Source organism: Rhamphochromis longiceps, linkage group LG14 (assembly GCF_057381845.1).
Source record: "Rhamphochromis longiceps isolate RC_006_pf linkage group LG14, R_longiceps_female_GT1.1, whole genome shotgun sequence".
Classification (NCBI taxonomy): Eukaryota; Metazoa; Chordata; class Actinopteri; order Cichliformes; family Cichlidae; genus Rhamphochromis; species Rhamphochromis longiceps.
In genome coordinates this window covers 27,499,453-27,515,444 of record NC_140570.1, presented here as the reverse complement: position 1 = coordinate 27,515,444, position 15,992 = coordinate 27,499,453, and the positions used below count along the sequence as shown (strand labels likewise).

General features: G+C 43.1%; 1 protein-coding gene across 1 annotated transcript; it reads right to left on the bottom strand.

The window, feature by feature from the left end:
- Window positions 1–10,928: 10,928 nt before the first annotated feature.
- On the bottom strand, window positions 10,929–14,046 carry LOC146654255 (extracellular calcium-sensing receptor-like). The gene is made up of 7 exons (XM_085379683.1): window positions 13,786–14,046; window positions 13,387–13,676; window positions 12,973–13,268; window positions 12,493–12,698; window positions 12,136–12,357; window positions 11,932–12,055; window positions 10,929–11,827 (listed from the first exon to the last, which is right to left on the bottom strand). Exons 1-7 carry the CDS (start codon window positions 14,044–14,046, stop codon window positions 10,929–10,931), a joined length of 2,298 nt encoding a protein of 765 aa, XP_085235809.1.
- Window positions 14,047–15,992: the final 1,946 nt, after the last annotated feature.

The following is a 15,992-nucleotide window of genomic DNA, read 5'->3' as shown; positions in this document are numbered from 1 at the left end:
GTTCAAACAAGCCTTTTGTTGATCTACGTATTTTATATACCTCCATCTCACCAGTCACCTCCACAAACATAAAACAATGAGGCTTTCCCAGGGCAGGCGATACATACAATCTCTCGCAATTCCTGCCGTCCTGCCGTGTGTATCACCAATCTCATTTTTCTCCCTTTAAAAGAACTAGCAAAACAGTGTTAAAAAAAAAATCAGGCCGAGGTTAACCCTTTAAAACCAGTCGGAGCGGGAACGCTCCGTTTTGAGTAACTATTTTTAAATCCCTGTAGAACTGGAACCACGTAAGCTAGCACAATAATTGTTTTTTGCACATGAAACCAGAGGAGTTGTACTTACATCTTATACCATCAGCTTGTCTTAAGTCACAGTTTCCTTCCACAAATGGCCTTGCAAAAACAGCATAAAAAGCACTAGTAGAGCAGTGGTAAACAAAATTCTCTTGCAAGCGCGTTTATTTTATGGTAACAGTTATTAAAGTGTTATTTACCATCATTTTCACAGTTAAGGTGCTTAATTGCTAGATGTAGCAATTTAAGGATAATTGCATTACTTTGCTAGAACAGATGCACTGCCAGAAAGTTTTTGGTGGTACCCTAAAATTTCCTTTCCAGGGCCCTATTTCAGGAAGCCGGTTTAGTGCAAACTCTGAGTAAGTATACGCTGAGTTAACGAAAACTCTGGGCTTTCGGTTTCACAAAGCGAGTTTAGATTAATTCTGAGTGAGTTACTATGACGACACACTCCGTGAAGCTAACCTGCCCCCTAGCAGGTTTACTTCAACTAACCCTGACCTTCTCCGCCTCTTTGTCGGAAACCTGACTGTAGGAAGTGTCAGACACTGCGTGCTCCTTCCTTGAAGAGCCAGTAGATGTTGAAGCCCAAATTCTCCGCAGAGCTCTCCGCCGGGAGAGAGTGATTAGAGCGCGTTTTATCATTTCCTGATGATTTCCTGTGTGAACGTTACCGTTTTTCAGCACAACCTATAATTTATTTGAATAACATCCTCAGGCCTAATATTGCTCATGTGACACATCGCGGACATTCTCTCAGTTCTGTACATATTATTTGTATTGCACTTCGGTTTTTTGCAAACGGGAGCTTTCTGTATAATATTGGTGACGCTGAGCACGTTTCCAAGGCTACCGTCTCTCGGGCAGTCAGGAATGTTACAGTTGCACTGAAACGTCTCCTGTACTCGTTTGTGGTGTTCCCCGGTCATAGACCCACAAGATTTATCAAAGAGGGATGCCACAAAATTGCAGGTATCAGGATGAACAAAACTTAATCCATGATGTGGTGATACTTGAACTACTACTTAAATTTTACATTTATTTTCACGGTTCCCAGGCGTGATTGGCTGTATAGATGGCACTCACATTCCAATCATTGCTCCTTCAGTAAATGAAGGAGACTATGTGAACAGGAAGTCTTTCCACAGCATTAATGTACAGGTACATAGTTCCCTGTAGCATTTCAAACTAACAGATTATTTCATTATAGTAATGGATGCTAATTTGTGTTCTCTGCACTGTGAAGATCATATGTGATGCTGCCAACATTATCACAAATGTGGAAGCCAACTGCTCAGCCTCTGTGAGTGGTGGTGGTGGAGGACCCCCACCTGTTTTTCGGGCCTCCGCTTTTGTTCTGTTGGCTATAACGGGTCGCATATGAGCATACAGAGTAAGCAAATATGTACTTGTAATGTGCTCAGATAATTTCAATAAGTGCTTACAGAAAGAAAATTAATGTAGCCTCTAACTGCAATTGATTTACATAGGACAAACAGACCAAGCACTATGGCTCATAATACAATTACACCTTACCTGTTTGGACTATATTTTTATATTTCATTTTTACTTGCTGCCAGGAACGTTTGGGGCCTGTTGGGTTGCACCTGCGCTCACATCACATCACAAAATAAAATGTATGAAATAAAAAATAAAATATAATATAATAAAATAACTGTCACGGTCCGGGGCAGCGGCCGTGTGAAGAGTGGAAAGGAGGACTCAGATGCAGCACTTACTCAGATGTGAAGGTGATTTATTGACAATACTGAACATAAAGTGGAGATGGCAAAACAGAACTAAGGACGAACTAAACTGGGAGAAACTACACAAAGGGAGTGGCAAACCTGAACATGAAGGGAGAACAGCAGGGAGAGCACGCAGGGGATTCACCGGGTATGAACACAGACGACGCGACGAGGAGCAGAGGAAATCACACACTATAAGTACACAAAGAGACACTGGGAAATCACACAAAGGTGGGGGAAACAGCTGGACCTGATTAACCTGACGAGACAGGGGAACACTAACACCAGGGACCAACAGAGGGAGCACAAACCCAGAACCCAGTATCTAAAATCCCAAAACACAAACCATCCCAAAACAGCCCATGAATAATAAAGAGAATAATAACAATAAGGGACACAAACACAAAGTCACTCAGTCATGGCCGCAAGACCATGACAGTACCCCCCCCTCAAGGGCTGGCCCCAGACAGCCACAAAAAACACACCACCAGACCCGGGCGGGCGGCAGGGGGCCCAGGACGGAGGGACCGGGCCACGACCAAAACGGAGGCCCCAGAGTCCCAAACAAACGTTCACAAAAAAAAAAAAAAAACTCACAGGGGAGCAGAGTCCAAAACACAGTTCAGGTGGCCGGCCAGGGGCCCGATAACACAGGAGGCCAGGATGGGACAGTTCAGGAGGCCGGCCACGAAGAAGGCCGTGGAGGCGCACAAAAGGTTCAGGAGGCCGGCCGTGCGGAAGGCAACGGTGGCCACTCAGGCGAAGAGGGTCCGGGGGCCGGCCGTGCGGAAGGCAACGGCGGCCGCTCAGGCAATGGCGGTCCGGGGGCCGGCCGTGTGGAAGGCAACGGCGGCCAGTCAGGCAACGGCGCCCGGCCAGTAGCCCGGCCAGCGGTCCAGAAAACGGCCGTTTAGCTCAAGTTCAAGTTCAAGTTCAACTTTATTGTCACTTCAACCATATACAGTTTAAAAATACACAGTGAGGCGAAACAACGTTCCTCCAGGAACCAAGGTGCTCCAGACCCAAACGAGGCTGGGCCAGGCGAGGCTGAGGGCACGGAAGCCGGGACCGCAGCAGGCGGAGACGATGATGCAGACACGAAGGCTGGACCAGACGATGATGCAGACACGAAGGCTGGACCAGACGAGGCTGATGAGGATGCTGATGAGGATGCTGAAGCGGAAGCTGGACCAGGCGATGCTGATGAGGATGCTGAAGCGGAGGCTGGACCAGGCGCAGTGGGTGAAGATGAGGATGCTGTGGCCGAGGATGCGGGCACGAAGGCTGGACGAGACGAGGATGCAGACACGAAGGCTGGACCAGGCGATGCTGAAGCAGAAGCCGAAGCCGGACCAGGCGTGGATGAAGCTGGAGATGAAACCGGGCCAGGCGTGGATGAAACCGGGCCAGGCGTGGATGAAACCGGGCCAGGCGATGAAGAAGCTGTAGCTGAAGCCGGGCCGGGCGAGGACGAAGCTGTAGCTGAAGCTGGGCTAGGCGAAGCTGACGCTGTAGCTGAAGCTGGGCCAGGTGAAGCTGACGCTGTAGCTGAAGCTGGGCCAGGTGAGGATGAAGCTGGACCAGAATCAGGCGAGGATGAAGCCAAGGATGAAGCCGGACCAGGCGTGGATGAAACCGGGCCAGGCGAGGATGAAGCCGGACCAGGCGATGAAGAAGCTGTAGCTGAAGCCGGGCCAGGCGAAGCTGACGCTGAAGCTGAAGCTGAAGCTGGGCCAGGTGAGGATGAAGCTGGACCAGACGAGGCTGAAGCTGAAGCTGAAGCTGGGCCAGGTGAGGATGAAGCTGGACCAGAACCAGGCGAGGCTGAAGCTTCAGGCTGAGGCGTGGCAGTAGCAGGTGGTAGCGCTGCAGGTGATGATACTGCAGGAGGCGGCGCTGCAGCCACAGGTGGAGAAGCAGCCACAGGAGGCCGGACGGGCTCCTCGGGCCCCCCAGCCGACGTGGCAGCTGGTGTGGCATGAGGCCGGACGGGCTCCTCGGGCCCCCCAGCTAGCGAAACAGGAGGCTGGACGGGCTCCTCGGGCCCCCCAGCAGGCGAAACAGGAGGCTGGATGGGCTCCTCGGGCCCCCCAGCGAAAACAGCCGCAGAACCAGTGGGCACCGGGGCCCCCGGCACACATGAAACAAAACCAGTAGGCACGTGGGCCTCTGGCACATATGAAACAAAACCAGTAGGCACGTGGGCCTCCGGCACCACATGAAACAAAACCAGTAGGCACGTGGGCCTCTGGCACATATGAAACAAAACTAGGAGGCACGCGGGCCTCCGGCACGCATGAAAAACAACCAGTAGGCACGTGGGCCTCTGGCACGCATGAAACAAAACCAGTAGGCACGTGGGCCTCTGGCACACACGAAACAAAACCAGTAGGCACGTGGGCCTCTGGCACACATACAGAGGGCTGCAGCTGCGCCGAGCACTGACCCTGCTCAGGCAGTGACAGCCCGGTGCAGTTCACAGCTGGCATCTTGGCCTCCAGGGGTCCAGAGTAAGCTGAGGGCAGAAACCCAGCCTCTGGGGAAGCCCCGGAGTGAGCAATAGTCTCTAATGTAGCCAGCTTTTGAGGAACAGATCCGTAGTGAAACAGTTTGTCTCCCTGCTCAGAAACAGCGGTGGAAAAACAGTGTGAAAATTGTGGCTTAAGGGAGGCTAATGGTTGAGCTACAGACTGGGAAGCTTGTGGCTGGACACAGAACTGAGCCGGAGAATGGCAATAAAGTCCTGGCTCAGAAGGAGCGGCAGAGACACAGTCTGTCAGTTTTGCAGCGGGTTTGTACACGCCCACTTGGGAAGGATCCGTTACCACGAAGGTAGGTAAGCGATCCATACAGTCTCCCATCCCGCTCTGAATAGCCCCAGAAAACAAAGTCCCGGAAACTGGGGAAAGCAATGCATCCCGCTGACTCACCGCATCGGGCTGCTCGAAAGTGAATGCAGACGGGGGGTGTAGTCCGAGGTCCAAAAGGAGAAACTCCCGCTCCCACGGACATAGCGAGCCTAGAAGCCATGGGAGACCGGTCACCAGACGCTGTAGCCGCCTCTCTATAGCGCGCTGGGACTCCCCGCCCGGGTTTTCCAGCCACAGGTCAATAAGCTCCTGTGTGGCATCGATTAGATTCTCCCGTAGCTCCTTGGACGGGTTAAGCGCTGCTGGGTCCATGTTGTGGTCGCGTCGTACTGTCACGGTCCGGGGCAGCGGCCGTGTGAAGAGTGGAAAGGAGGACTCAGATGCAGCACTTACTCAGATGTGAAGGTGATTTATTGACAATACTGAACATAAAGTGGAGATGGCAAAACAGAACTAAGGACGAACTAAACTGGGAGAAACTACACAAAGGGAGTGGCAAACCTGAACATGAAGGGAGAACAGCAGGGAGAGCACGCAGGGGATTCACCGGGTATGAACACAGACGACGCGACGAGGAGCAGAGGAAATCACACACTATAAGTACACAAAGAGACACTGGGAAATCACACACAGGTGGGGGAAACAGCTGGACCTGATTAACCTGACGAGACAGGGGAACACTAACACCAGGGACCAACAGAGGGAGCACAAACCCAGAACCCAGTATCTAAAATCCCAAAACACAAACCATCCCAAAACAGCCCATGAATAATAAAGAGAATAATAACAATAAGGGACACAAACACAAAGTCACTCAGTCATGGCCGCAAGACCATGACAATAACGTGTTAAATGGGTGGAAATCCCTAGATCAATGTTTAAATTAACACTCACGCATTGACTCTGTCGGCTTTGTTTTGCCATGCATGCTCCCTTTCTTTTTTTTTCCGCGCAATTTGCATGTTATCGGCATATGCTGCCATCAGAATTTCGGCCTCAAGCGCTGTAAAATACATTGACCGCGCCTTATTTCCCTCCGTCTCCATGGTGACTCGCTTAATCTGTGCTCCACTAATCAGGGCTTTATGTATCCTCGTGCGCGTGCTTAACTTGGGGTTAAAGCAACTCCGCGTTGACTGAACTAATTGTTATCAGCCTTTCTGAAACCGAATATTCCGAGTTGGACAGTTCGGGGTTACTCAACCCTGAGTATCGTTTTTCACTCTGAGTTTTCTAAACCGGCTTCCTGAAATAGGGCCCAGGACTTCAAGTATGTTGACATACACTTCACACAATAAGTGTGCTACACCAACTAAGTCTTATTCTGGCACCAGGCTGACTACAAACATTTCAGAACAGATATACCAGAATAGATTGCCATATGTATAAAAGGTAGCATATGTAGATTAGACTAAACTATTATGTTGTTTTAAGTAAACACCCTTAAACTTACAAGTTTCTTTCACCCACTGTTTTTCAATCCTCATGTTTCTTGCACTTTTTCTATTTCTGGAGCCAGAAGTCACCATACTTAGATGAAAAGGTGTATTGTAGCCGACTAGTAAACTGCTAGAATTTCACTCACTAGAAGCACAAACATATGTGTCAAATCCAGCCATGTATGTTCAAAATCTCCAGATGATATCAACAAAACATGTAGAAGGTTAGTTTGGTCACTGTAATTACAAAAGTGAGGCTACGGTTCTGTAATTGGATGGTTATAGCCATACAGTTGTTAGAAGGTGAAAACTATCCATGTGCTGTGTTGTAAACATCATTTTTAATGCTGTAGGGTTGAACATTTGCCTGTTTGGACTGACCACTGGAGAGACTGTTGGCTTCATTTTCAAACCCTTGAGGTTGCCGTTTGGTTCAGCACTATTAACTGCTCCTAGAAACTGCTATTGTAAATTATGTTTGATGGATGACCTCGAGAAACACAAAACAGCTTATAGGACATCAGGTCAATCCAGTTGTCCTGTTTATAAAGTTAATATACTGATATCAAGACATTAGATTTGACCATTAATGGGTAGAAACAGATACAAATAAAGAAATGTGAGACCTTAGATGTTTAATTCACTGACTGACCTTTGTTAAAACTTGCTTTTGCCGTAAATGATAACACTCCATTACTGCAAAGAGTAAAAGACAGACTATAATATAATCATCTTGCTTCGTAATTGTATGTGTGCGTTTTTTTTAAATATTATGCAGGCTATAAATTTTGTTCCCGGGGCCAGACATCTGAGCACTTTGCCAAGTTAGCAGTCATTTGCTGCTATGCAACAGAGAAAATATTTCTTGTTGCCTCTTAATGCACAGGGAGGGAAGACAACATTTACATTATGTAGAGATAATCACGGCTTCATCTGTTAACAGCACAACTTATTGATGTTGGGCAGGGACATCTATGATGTGTGTGGCGGAGCAGTAGCCAGTCTAATGGAAAAGTGTGAGCCTTTACTTCATAATAAATTTATTCCCAAACCCGGGTAATACTTGAGTGTCGGCTAATAAATCTAAACAAGAGAAACCTTTTAGAAACTGATGGAGTCCCTACTTCACTGCTTTCTATCAGCACTAACATGCAACACTTGGATTGGATTACAACGATGCTAATGTATTTTGGCTCTTCTTGTAGGATATATAAGAATGGGTTGATTTTGGTGGGAAGCGAAGTCTGGGATCTAATAAACAGCCTTCAAACTTCTAAGCTTATCAAAAATCTGAGCAGCTGTGGTCAGAAGACAAGGAAGTTGCGCTTTGGGCCTATTGATGGTCACTACAGCTTGCCAACGGTGGTTGGGAGGATGAAACGCAGCTGCTTCCTTCACATTCTGAAATGGTGAGGACTTGGTGGATGGATGTGAATTGGCTTGTGTGAGGTCCTGGGGGGGGGGGGGAGACTCAGATCACAGCTGCAGGGCAACAAGCCATCCACCCGCGTCTCTTTACTTCCTCGCTAGCATCTACGCCCGTTTCCTGCCTAAGTAACGGTATTGCACAGCTGATAATGACGCGTAAAATAATAGCTGCACACATGATGAAAACACTTGACCCCCGACCTAAAGGGGATTTACATCCGACCTGAGTACTCTACTTTCTGTGTGGCCTCAGGAAAGTGTGAAAGGAGACTGATTTGTGCGGGCTTTACTCAGGATGGGAGTGAGGAGCTGTGGTCACAACTCAATCTGTCCCATATGGGAGAGATTGGAAGGGATGAGCTGCATGAGGGGGATCCGTTTGTGAGGGTTTGTCTCATCAAATAGGAACAGGACTGCAGCAGATCAGTCATGCTAAATACCCCAGTAAACTGAAACATGTTTATTTCTTTTTTTTAAATCAATATTCATCATATAGCAATCCCAAGGAGTTAGACTTTGTGCAAGTGTTTAGTGACCCGCGTGTAACAACAGCTTTTATTGTTGACAGTATAAATAACAGCCAATAGCTAACAAGGAATTGGAGCCTCTAGAATCCAGTAGCTGCTGGGGTGCATTTATAGTTTTTTAACCTTTCCCAGACTTCCTTGATTATAATTTTGAGTAATACTACATTTATAATCAACAGCAGCTACCATTTTTTACCTCACTGCCTAAACACAAGACATGCACATGAACTTTTGGCTTATGAAGGTACTCACAGGTTTTCTTTGGATGCTCTTTCTTTCCAGTCCAAATCACACAACATCCATTCATTTTCTGAAACCCTTGCTCATATCCCAGCTGTCATGGGCTGAGAGGTTTTGGTTGGCAAAGATTCAGTTTAATTGTGCTAAGTAAGTTAGACAGGCAGCTGTCAGTCGGGGAACATTTATTCAAATAGTAAAATGACCAGTGTGTGTTCCCATCAGAGAAGAAAAAGAGAGAAAGAACAGGAAAAAAAAAAAAAGGAATAGACGTCAGCGTGAACTATCGCGTGTCCACCATTACCTGGCCAAAACTGGAAGTGATGTCATTATTCGCACAAAATGTAGATTTTTACCTTTGGGGCCTTATAAGCCTGTACTGGTGTTTTTAAAAGTCATGTTACACTGCTGGAAATAGTTTATTTTGATGCACATGCTGGTTTTTTTGCAAATTTGCATTGTAATATTTTTTTTCCAACAGTATATAAAAATTGGTGTATCTCAAAAACAAAACTATGAAGACACTCAAAATAAATTTCCTGTTGAAAGAAACTATTTTGTGCAACTTTTTTGTATTTACAGTTTTGAGGGACAAACCTCTTAAATTTCTCTAACTAGAAATATATGTAAAAAAAACAAAAAACAAAAACGATTTTCTATTTTTTTGTAAATTGCACTTTGTTGCAATTTGTGTAGTTATTATAGACTTAATGCAGAAATATTATTAAAATTTGGGTTATAATGGTTATACTGATGTATAGCAACTTGGAATGCTCCCAAAAATGGCACTACAGCATGTAAAAATATAAAGATAACTCTGGCAGACTTGGTTCTATGGTAGGTCTTAAAGGGTTAACAGATTGATAGCATTTCTCACCAACAATGCTTCTTCTGGTAGCAGATGGGTGCATAAATTAGGAAACAACTATTAGTGCCAACTTTGACAAACAGATTAGTTCTGTGGTAAAAAAAAAAAAAAAAGTATATATTATTTTTATTTCCAGTTGAGATTGTTGGCCAAATTGAAAGTTTATCATTTGTATAATGACTTTGAAAGAATCAAATATTAGAGTTCTCTTATTAGATGCCATGATAAACACTTTGATACCATTCTCCTATTCTATTAGAGTTTATTTGCAAAGTCTCTGAGTACAACACACCTCAGTATTGCTGTCATTAGACAGAAGTGAGCTTCACTGACTCATCACATTAGAGATTTTACAAATAAATGGTAAATGGCCTGCATTTGTATAGCGCTTTTCTAGTCCATAGGACCCCAAAGCGCTTCACACTACATTCAGTCATTCACCCATTCACACACTGGCGATAGCAAGCTACATCGTAGCCACAGCTGCCCTGGGGCGCACTGACAGAGGAAAGGCTGCCGGACACAGGCGCCACCGGGCCCTCTGACCACCACCAGTAGGCAAACACGGGGTTAGTATCTTGCCCAAGGATATTTGGCATGCAGCCAGGGATCGAACCGCCGACCTTCTGATTAGTGGCTGACCTGCTCTGCCACCTGAGCTACAGCCACCCCTAAATGACATTTATAAGGCCATGCCAAATTATCTCGATCTGATTAAGTCCAGAATTTGACTTCAAAATCATCATTTTCCTTTTTTTGAGCATAAAATAGATTTGTTAGTGTGTTTCTGATAATTGTCCTGCTACATAATCTGACTGTACTTAAATTATAGAGCATGAGCATTTGCCTTCAGGATATCCAGTTTGGTATTCTTTGGACTTTGGTCAGCAGTTTTTTGTTGTTGTTTTTGCCTTGCGGCTCCCCCATGAATACCATTTTTGTCCAGTTTCTTTCTTGTTTTTGAATCACAAACATTCACCCTAACTGAGACAAATTCGGTAGGTAATTGGTTTTAAGGTTCATCCATTTGTGGATAATGGCTCTCACTAAGGGGAGGGCGATTACTTTTCCAGGGCCAGGAAACTTTGGATAGCTGTTTTTCCCTAAATAATTGGATGATGGTCAGTAAATCAATTACCCTAACCCTAACTGGAGGAAATGTTGAAACTTCTGAACCGTTTAAATAAAATAAATTAATTATCAGTCATAAATGAAATTTAATTTGTATCATCTTTTGCTACATCTGGCAATATTGTCCAATTTATTGCATAAAAGTTATTGTGCAAATTAATCAGGTTTTCCAGAAAAAAAAAAGACCTTAAAAAGTATCCCATCCATCTTTTCAAATAACTCCCTTAATTTGTAAATACATTTCTGTGTTTGCTATTAATCACAACAGAAATAATCTTAATTTGACAAAGTAACCAAAACTTTCCTATGCATATTGAATATGTAGAATTTCAGCTTAAAAATGGAATACTAGCTTGTTGTGAAAAGTCCAATATACTCTGATTAATTTTTGTTCATTAAACATTTCTTGGTGTTTTTCTCAGGCTTAAACAATATGATAAAACATTTTGGAACAAATATACACATTATTAGTCCAAAGCTGGAGGCCAGAATGGCAAAGATTTCTACAACTACAGCAAATTTCCCAGGTGAACTAACATATGCTGGGATAAAGGTGATCCACACTGCACAGAATATCAACATGCTGAAGGTGATAAACTTGGCTTCATTGAAATTATCAGGTAATTTGCGGGCTAAGGCGGCTAAAACAAAGCAAAACAAAGCAAGTAGCCCTATGTACCCGAGAACAGCCCAGAAGCCAACAGGAGAGCCTAATGCACATTCCAATATGATTTTCTCCTTGTATGTGGTTAGATTTTTTATTGGAAAAGGGGGACTGAATACTAACCAAAAAGAACATATTAAAACTTGAATAAATGTGAAAGACATAACAGTCATTCTCTGCTGTGGAGGACCAAACCATTTCATCACATTACTACCTGGAATTGTAGCTTTAAAGGCCATTAAAACCACTATAGTTTTCCCAAGTACACAGGAAATACAGAGAACAAAGTTGATACCAAATGCAGTGTGACGCAGCATGCAGGACCACTCAGATGGTGCTCCAATGAAAGTTAATGAACATAAGAAACACAGAGTCAGTGAGATGAGCAGCAGGAAGCTCAGCTCAGAATTGTTGGCTCGGACAATTGGAGATGTCCTGTGATAAAGGAATACAACTCCAGTGATAATGGCCAGACAGGCACCAATGACTGAGAATGTAGCCAAGGTGATTCCTAAGATGTCTTGAAAGGAAAGAAACTCTATAGGTTTAGGGATACAAGTGTCTCTCTTTGCATTAGGCCAGAATTCTTTGTGGCAGGGTAAACAGTCAGCTGAATCTGAATAAGAGAGAAAAAAAGTATATAGGCTCCTTGTAATTTCTGTAATTTTCATATGTTCACAATAAAAACATTTTACATGCATAGAATTTTTTTCATTTTACCTGTTGTATTACTGATCTCTCCCTCAGGACACGCTATACAGTCATAGCAGCAGATGGGTTTTCCTTTCTGCAGTACTTTACGAGTTCCTGGAGAACAACTGTCAGTGCACACTGACACTGGCACCTGTCAACACACAAAGGTGGCATAATAAATATAAATTATCTTGTTCAGTAGAGTTAGATTCTCATCCTTTGAGTCATTACTTTTCTGCTATCCTCCATCCAGGTTATATTTCTGTTAATCCAAAGTTCGTGGCCCACTGGTAGTGATGCATCATAAAGCCCTACAGTTATAATATCAATGATGCCACTTTCACTTTTCTGCCAGTTAACGAGCTCATAAATAGCCACAGGATCACCATTAGCATTAAATGACACATCATATCCATTTTGGGAAAAATTTACCTTTTTCAGTTCAGTTAAAATCTGTAAACATGAATAAAGAGAGAGGGTGGGAGAGAAAGGAAATAGATAAAATAGTGCAATAATCAATATTAATACAAAATTGAATTCAAGCAGGTGATGAGGGAAACTGCCATTAAGATATTTATTTCTTCTGACCTGTTTGGCCTGCAACTTGGTTAATGTGTCACACTGAGCTGTGACATTTGCTCCTCGACACATTGCATTATGAATGGCATGTGCTATTGCATACACAGCTTTGTACACCATGTTAGTAATTCTGAGCTGAGATGTGTCAGTGTACTGATTATGGAGACTGTTTATGTCTTCTTTTCCATCACATACCTTCTTGTCTGCAACAGTATCTAAAAATAAACAAAGACAGAACTGACATTTTAAACTCTGAAATTCAAACTAGTCTCAGATCTCTTTTATGTACTTTCCACTGTGACCAATATTCTGAAAACCATACGTGTGTGTGTGTGTGTGTGTGTGTGTGTGTGTGTGTGTGTGTGTGTGTGTGTATGTGTGCGTGTGTGTATAATATTTAATTGAAAACTGCTAAGCTTATGGATCAACAGTGCACCTTGTAACACCAGAAGTTTGACAGGATCATTTAAACCTAGAAACATTCCTTACTGTTTTTAAGTGTGCAGTTGAATGAATCTTCCCAAAACTCAGTAAGTACTTGAGAAGCAGCCACTTCAGAGGGAGACAGATTCAACAAGAAGTCTCTTAGACCTGGAATTACTGACTTCGGAATCGCAAATCCAATGGCCCCAGCACATAAATGGAATCTCTTTAATTCTGAGTATGTTATCCATGACTCACTGCCTATCCATTGGCGTAGTGGGGAAGGCTCACGTGAAAGCTCCTCCAACAATATCTTCATGTCTCCTAAAGCTGCAAATGCCACCACAACTGTAGCTGTAGACCTGCTGAGACGACATAGTGCATTTGAAAAATGTTTTTGTGTCTTTTTACATCATCAAATGTTTATTTTAAAGATAATTAAACAAGTCAATGCACAATAATTATCTCTGATGAAGAAACCTGCGGATAACATCTGCCACTCTCTGAATTCTGCTCTGTGGGTCTGTCCGATAAAAAGATACAGAGTATTCCACACAGATCCCCTCTTTCTGTGCTGCTTGGAGAAAAGAAGCCATGCCCTTATTTCCATAATCCGAATCTGACCGAACAGCACCTATCCAAGTCCAGCCAAAGTGTTTCACTAGCTTGGCTAGTGCTTCAGCTTGAATCTGGTCACTGGGGACTGTTCTGAAAAAACTTGGGTACTGCTGCTTGTCAGACAAGCATGCACATGTGGCAAAGTGGCTCACCTAAACCAAAAGAAATAAAACAGTGTAGCTCAGAAAATACTGCAAACACAAATATCACATGGCATATTTTAAATACAAAAATGGACAGAAATTGGAAATTGGCATTTACCTGGGGAATGTTAAAAGAACTGATGACTTGTGACAAACTGATGGATGTCATAGACCCAGAGTCCCCAACAACGGCCATCACCATACCAGATTGTGAGCAATTGTTACCAATGAAAAACACAGGGTCGAAGCTATTTAGAAACTGAAATGCCACATGCACTGCCACAGCCACTGATGCACATGAGTCATAGATCTGATACCCGAGCCTAATTCCGGGCAGCAGCTCTGTGCTGTTGTTAATCTCTTCTATGGCAAAGATCATTGCACGTAATGATTGCAGATCATTAATCCTGCAGAAAGTTAACTCACTTTTAGAAATTAAACTACAGACTTAGGTTAAATGTCACAAGAAAACATTGTAGGAGTTGTGGGTTTTGACCACGGCCAAATAATGACTTAAATTTTTACGGGCACTTCAACACATTGCTTCATCAGTTAAATTCAGCAGAAATGATTATCATGATAAATCACAAAAATGTATAAATAAATATGTAAAGGCTTGTCATTTCCTGTTTGATTTTTGTAAGATTGTTGTTTAAAAATATGATTTCTGTTTTCAAAAACACAAATATTACTTCCACAAATATAAATGACTGACTATTGGAATATTTTTCTTGGTGATTTTTTTCAGAACCATACAGAAGCAATGTAATACCACAGAAAATAAAACGTGAAAACATTTTCATTCTTACATAGTGCAATATGTTTTGATCACTCTCTTCTTTCCAATACTGACCTTCCTTTGCATTTCACAGGCTCGGGTATGATGGTGTAGTCATTGTAAACTGTGTGTGCGTAGGTATGAAGAGAGAAAACACCACCAATAACAAAGTCCCCGTCCATTGAGAATGCAGGCAAACGAGTGCTTCCTTGAAGCTTGCATTTCACAGATGATACTACCGTACCAGCCCAAGCCCCTGTAGACATGGTTGTTTGAGTCAGATAAGCAGCCAATACCAGACCAATTAAAACAGCTGATCTTTCCATCTCTGTCTGACATCCAGCTTGTGTATATGGGCGTACGTTTGTTTTCCTTGGTTTATATAAGTCTTCTGAGAATTTTTTTTCTTCTTTTCATCTTCACAAGTACATCCCCTTACCAAGTAGTGTTTTCAAAACCCTCAGATATTAATGATAGTCTACGCCTTCCCAGTATGGTTTGGTGTCTTTGGGTTACCCAGGCCAAAAATCCTTTCATAATAAGTTTGATTAACTTTAAACAACAGATATATCTAGAATTTATAAATAGCTTGTCTCACATAAATAAATAGTTTACTAATTATCCATTGACCCAAAACATCCTAAATACACAAAAAATTAAAGCACTTTCATAGCAGTATGAAATTTAAAAAATCTTTATTTTTTGTGTATTTATGTCACTTCTGTAAAAATTCATCAAATTTCAGGCAAAAACAAATTAGGGCAATATCACGATGAAGACAAAGAAGAATCGTGTAATGAGTTGAATGTAGTGATAGAGAGTGTCCCCATAGGGGAGAGACTTGTCAAGGAGCAGATATTGATGGACGTGTAGATCAAAATAATAGAGAAGCTGAAGAGGTGTTGGACAGGTAAGATTATAAGGAGAGAAATGCAGGAAAACAGATGGTGGTGGATTTTGTGGGAAGGGTGGAAATAATTATCAAGAGGCACAGTTACCTTTTCCACAACAAGGTTACTGGAACTTTGGTGTATAGGCTTGAGGGGAATGTCTCGTGGCTGGTTGGGCCTAGCCTGAAAGAGCCACATGTGTCCAATCTCCTGTGGGTCGGCTACCACCAGTAGGAACTTTAGGGGTTTGATACATTGTGTTGATTGGTGGTAGAATAGATAGCAGTTGATCAACAGCTAGTAGTGAGCTGGCTCAGGTGGTAGGGAAAAATACAACCTGGTATACCGAAATAGACACCAAGCATGTGCTATTAGAAAGATGCTAACTGCAGTGTTCTTTCTATTGATACAGGTCTAGATTTGCTCTAGGTCTGGCACCAGTAACACAATCATATGTGATTGGTGGGCCCTTTTGTCACTACCATCATCTCCAAACCATACATCATAGCAGGTCTCACTATCATCTTGTAATCTTTACCTTTCACTCTTGCTGCTATGCTTGTGTCACAAATTATCCCTGACTAAATTGCAGATGTAATCTGCAATTTACTAAATTCTAGTTTCTTTCTCCTCTCAATTCAAGTGCATAATCCTAGC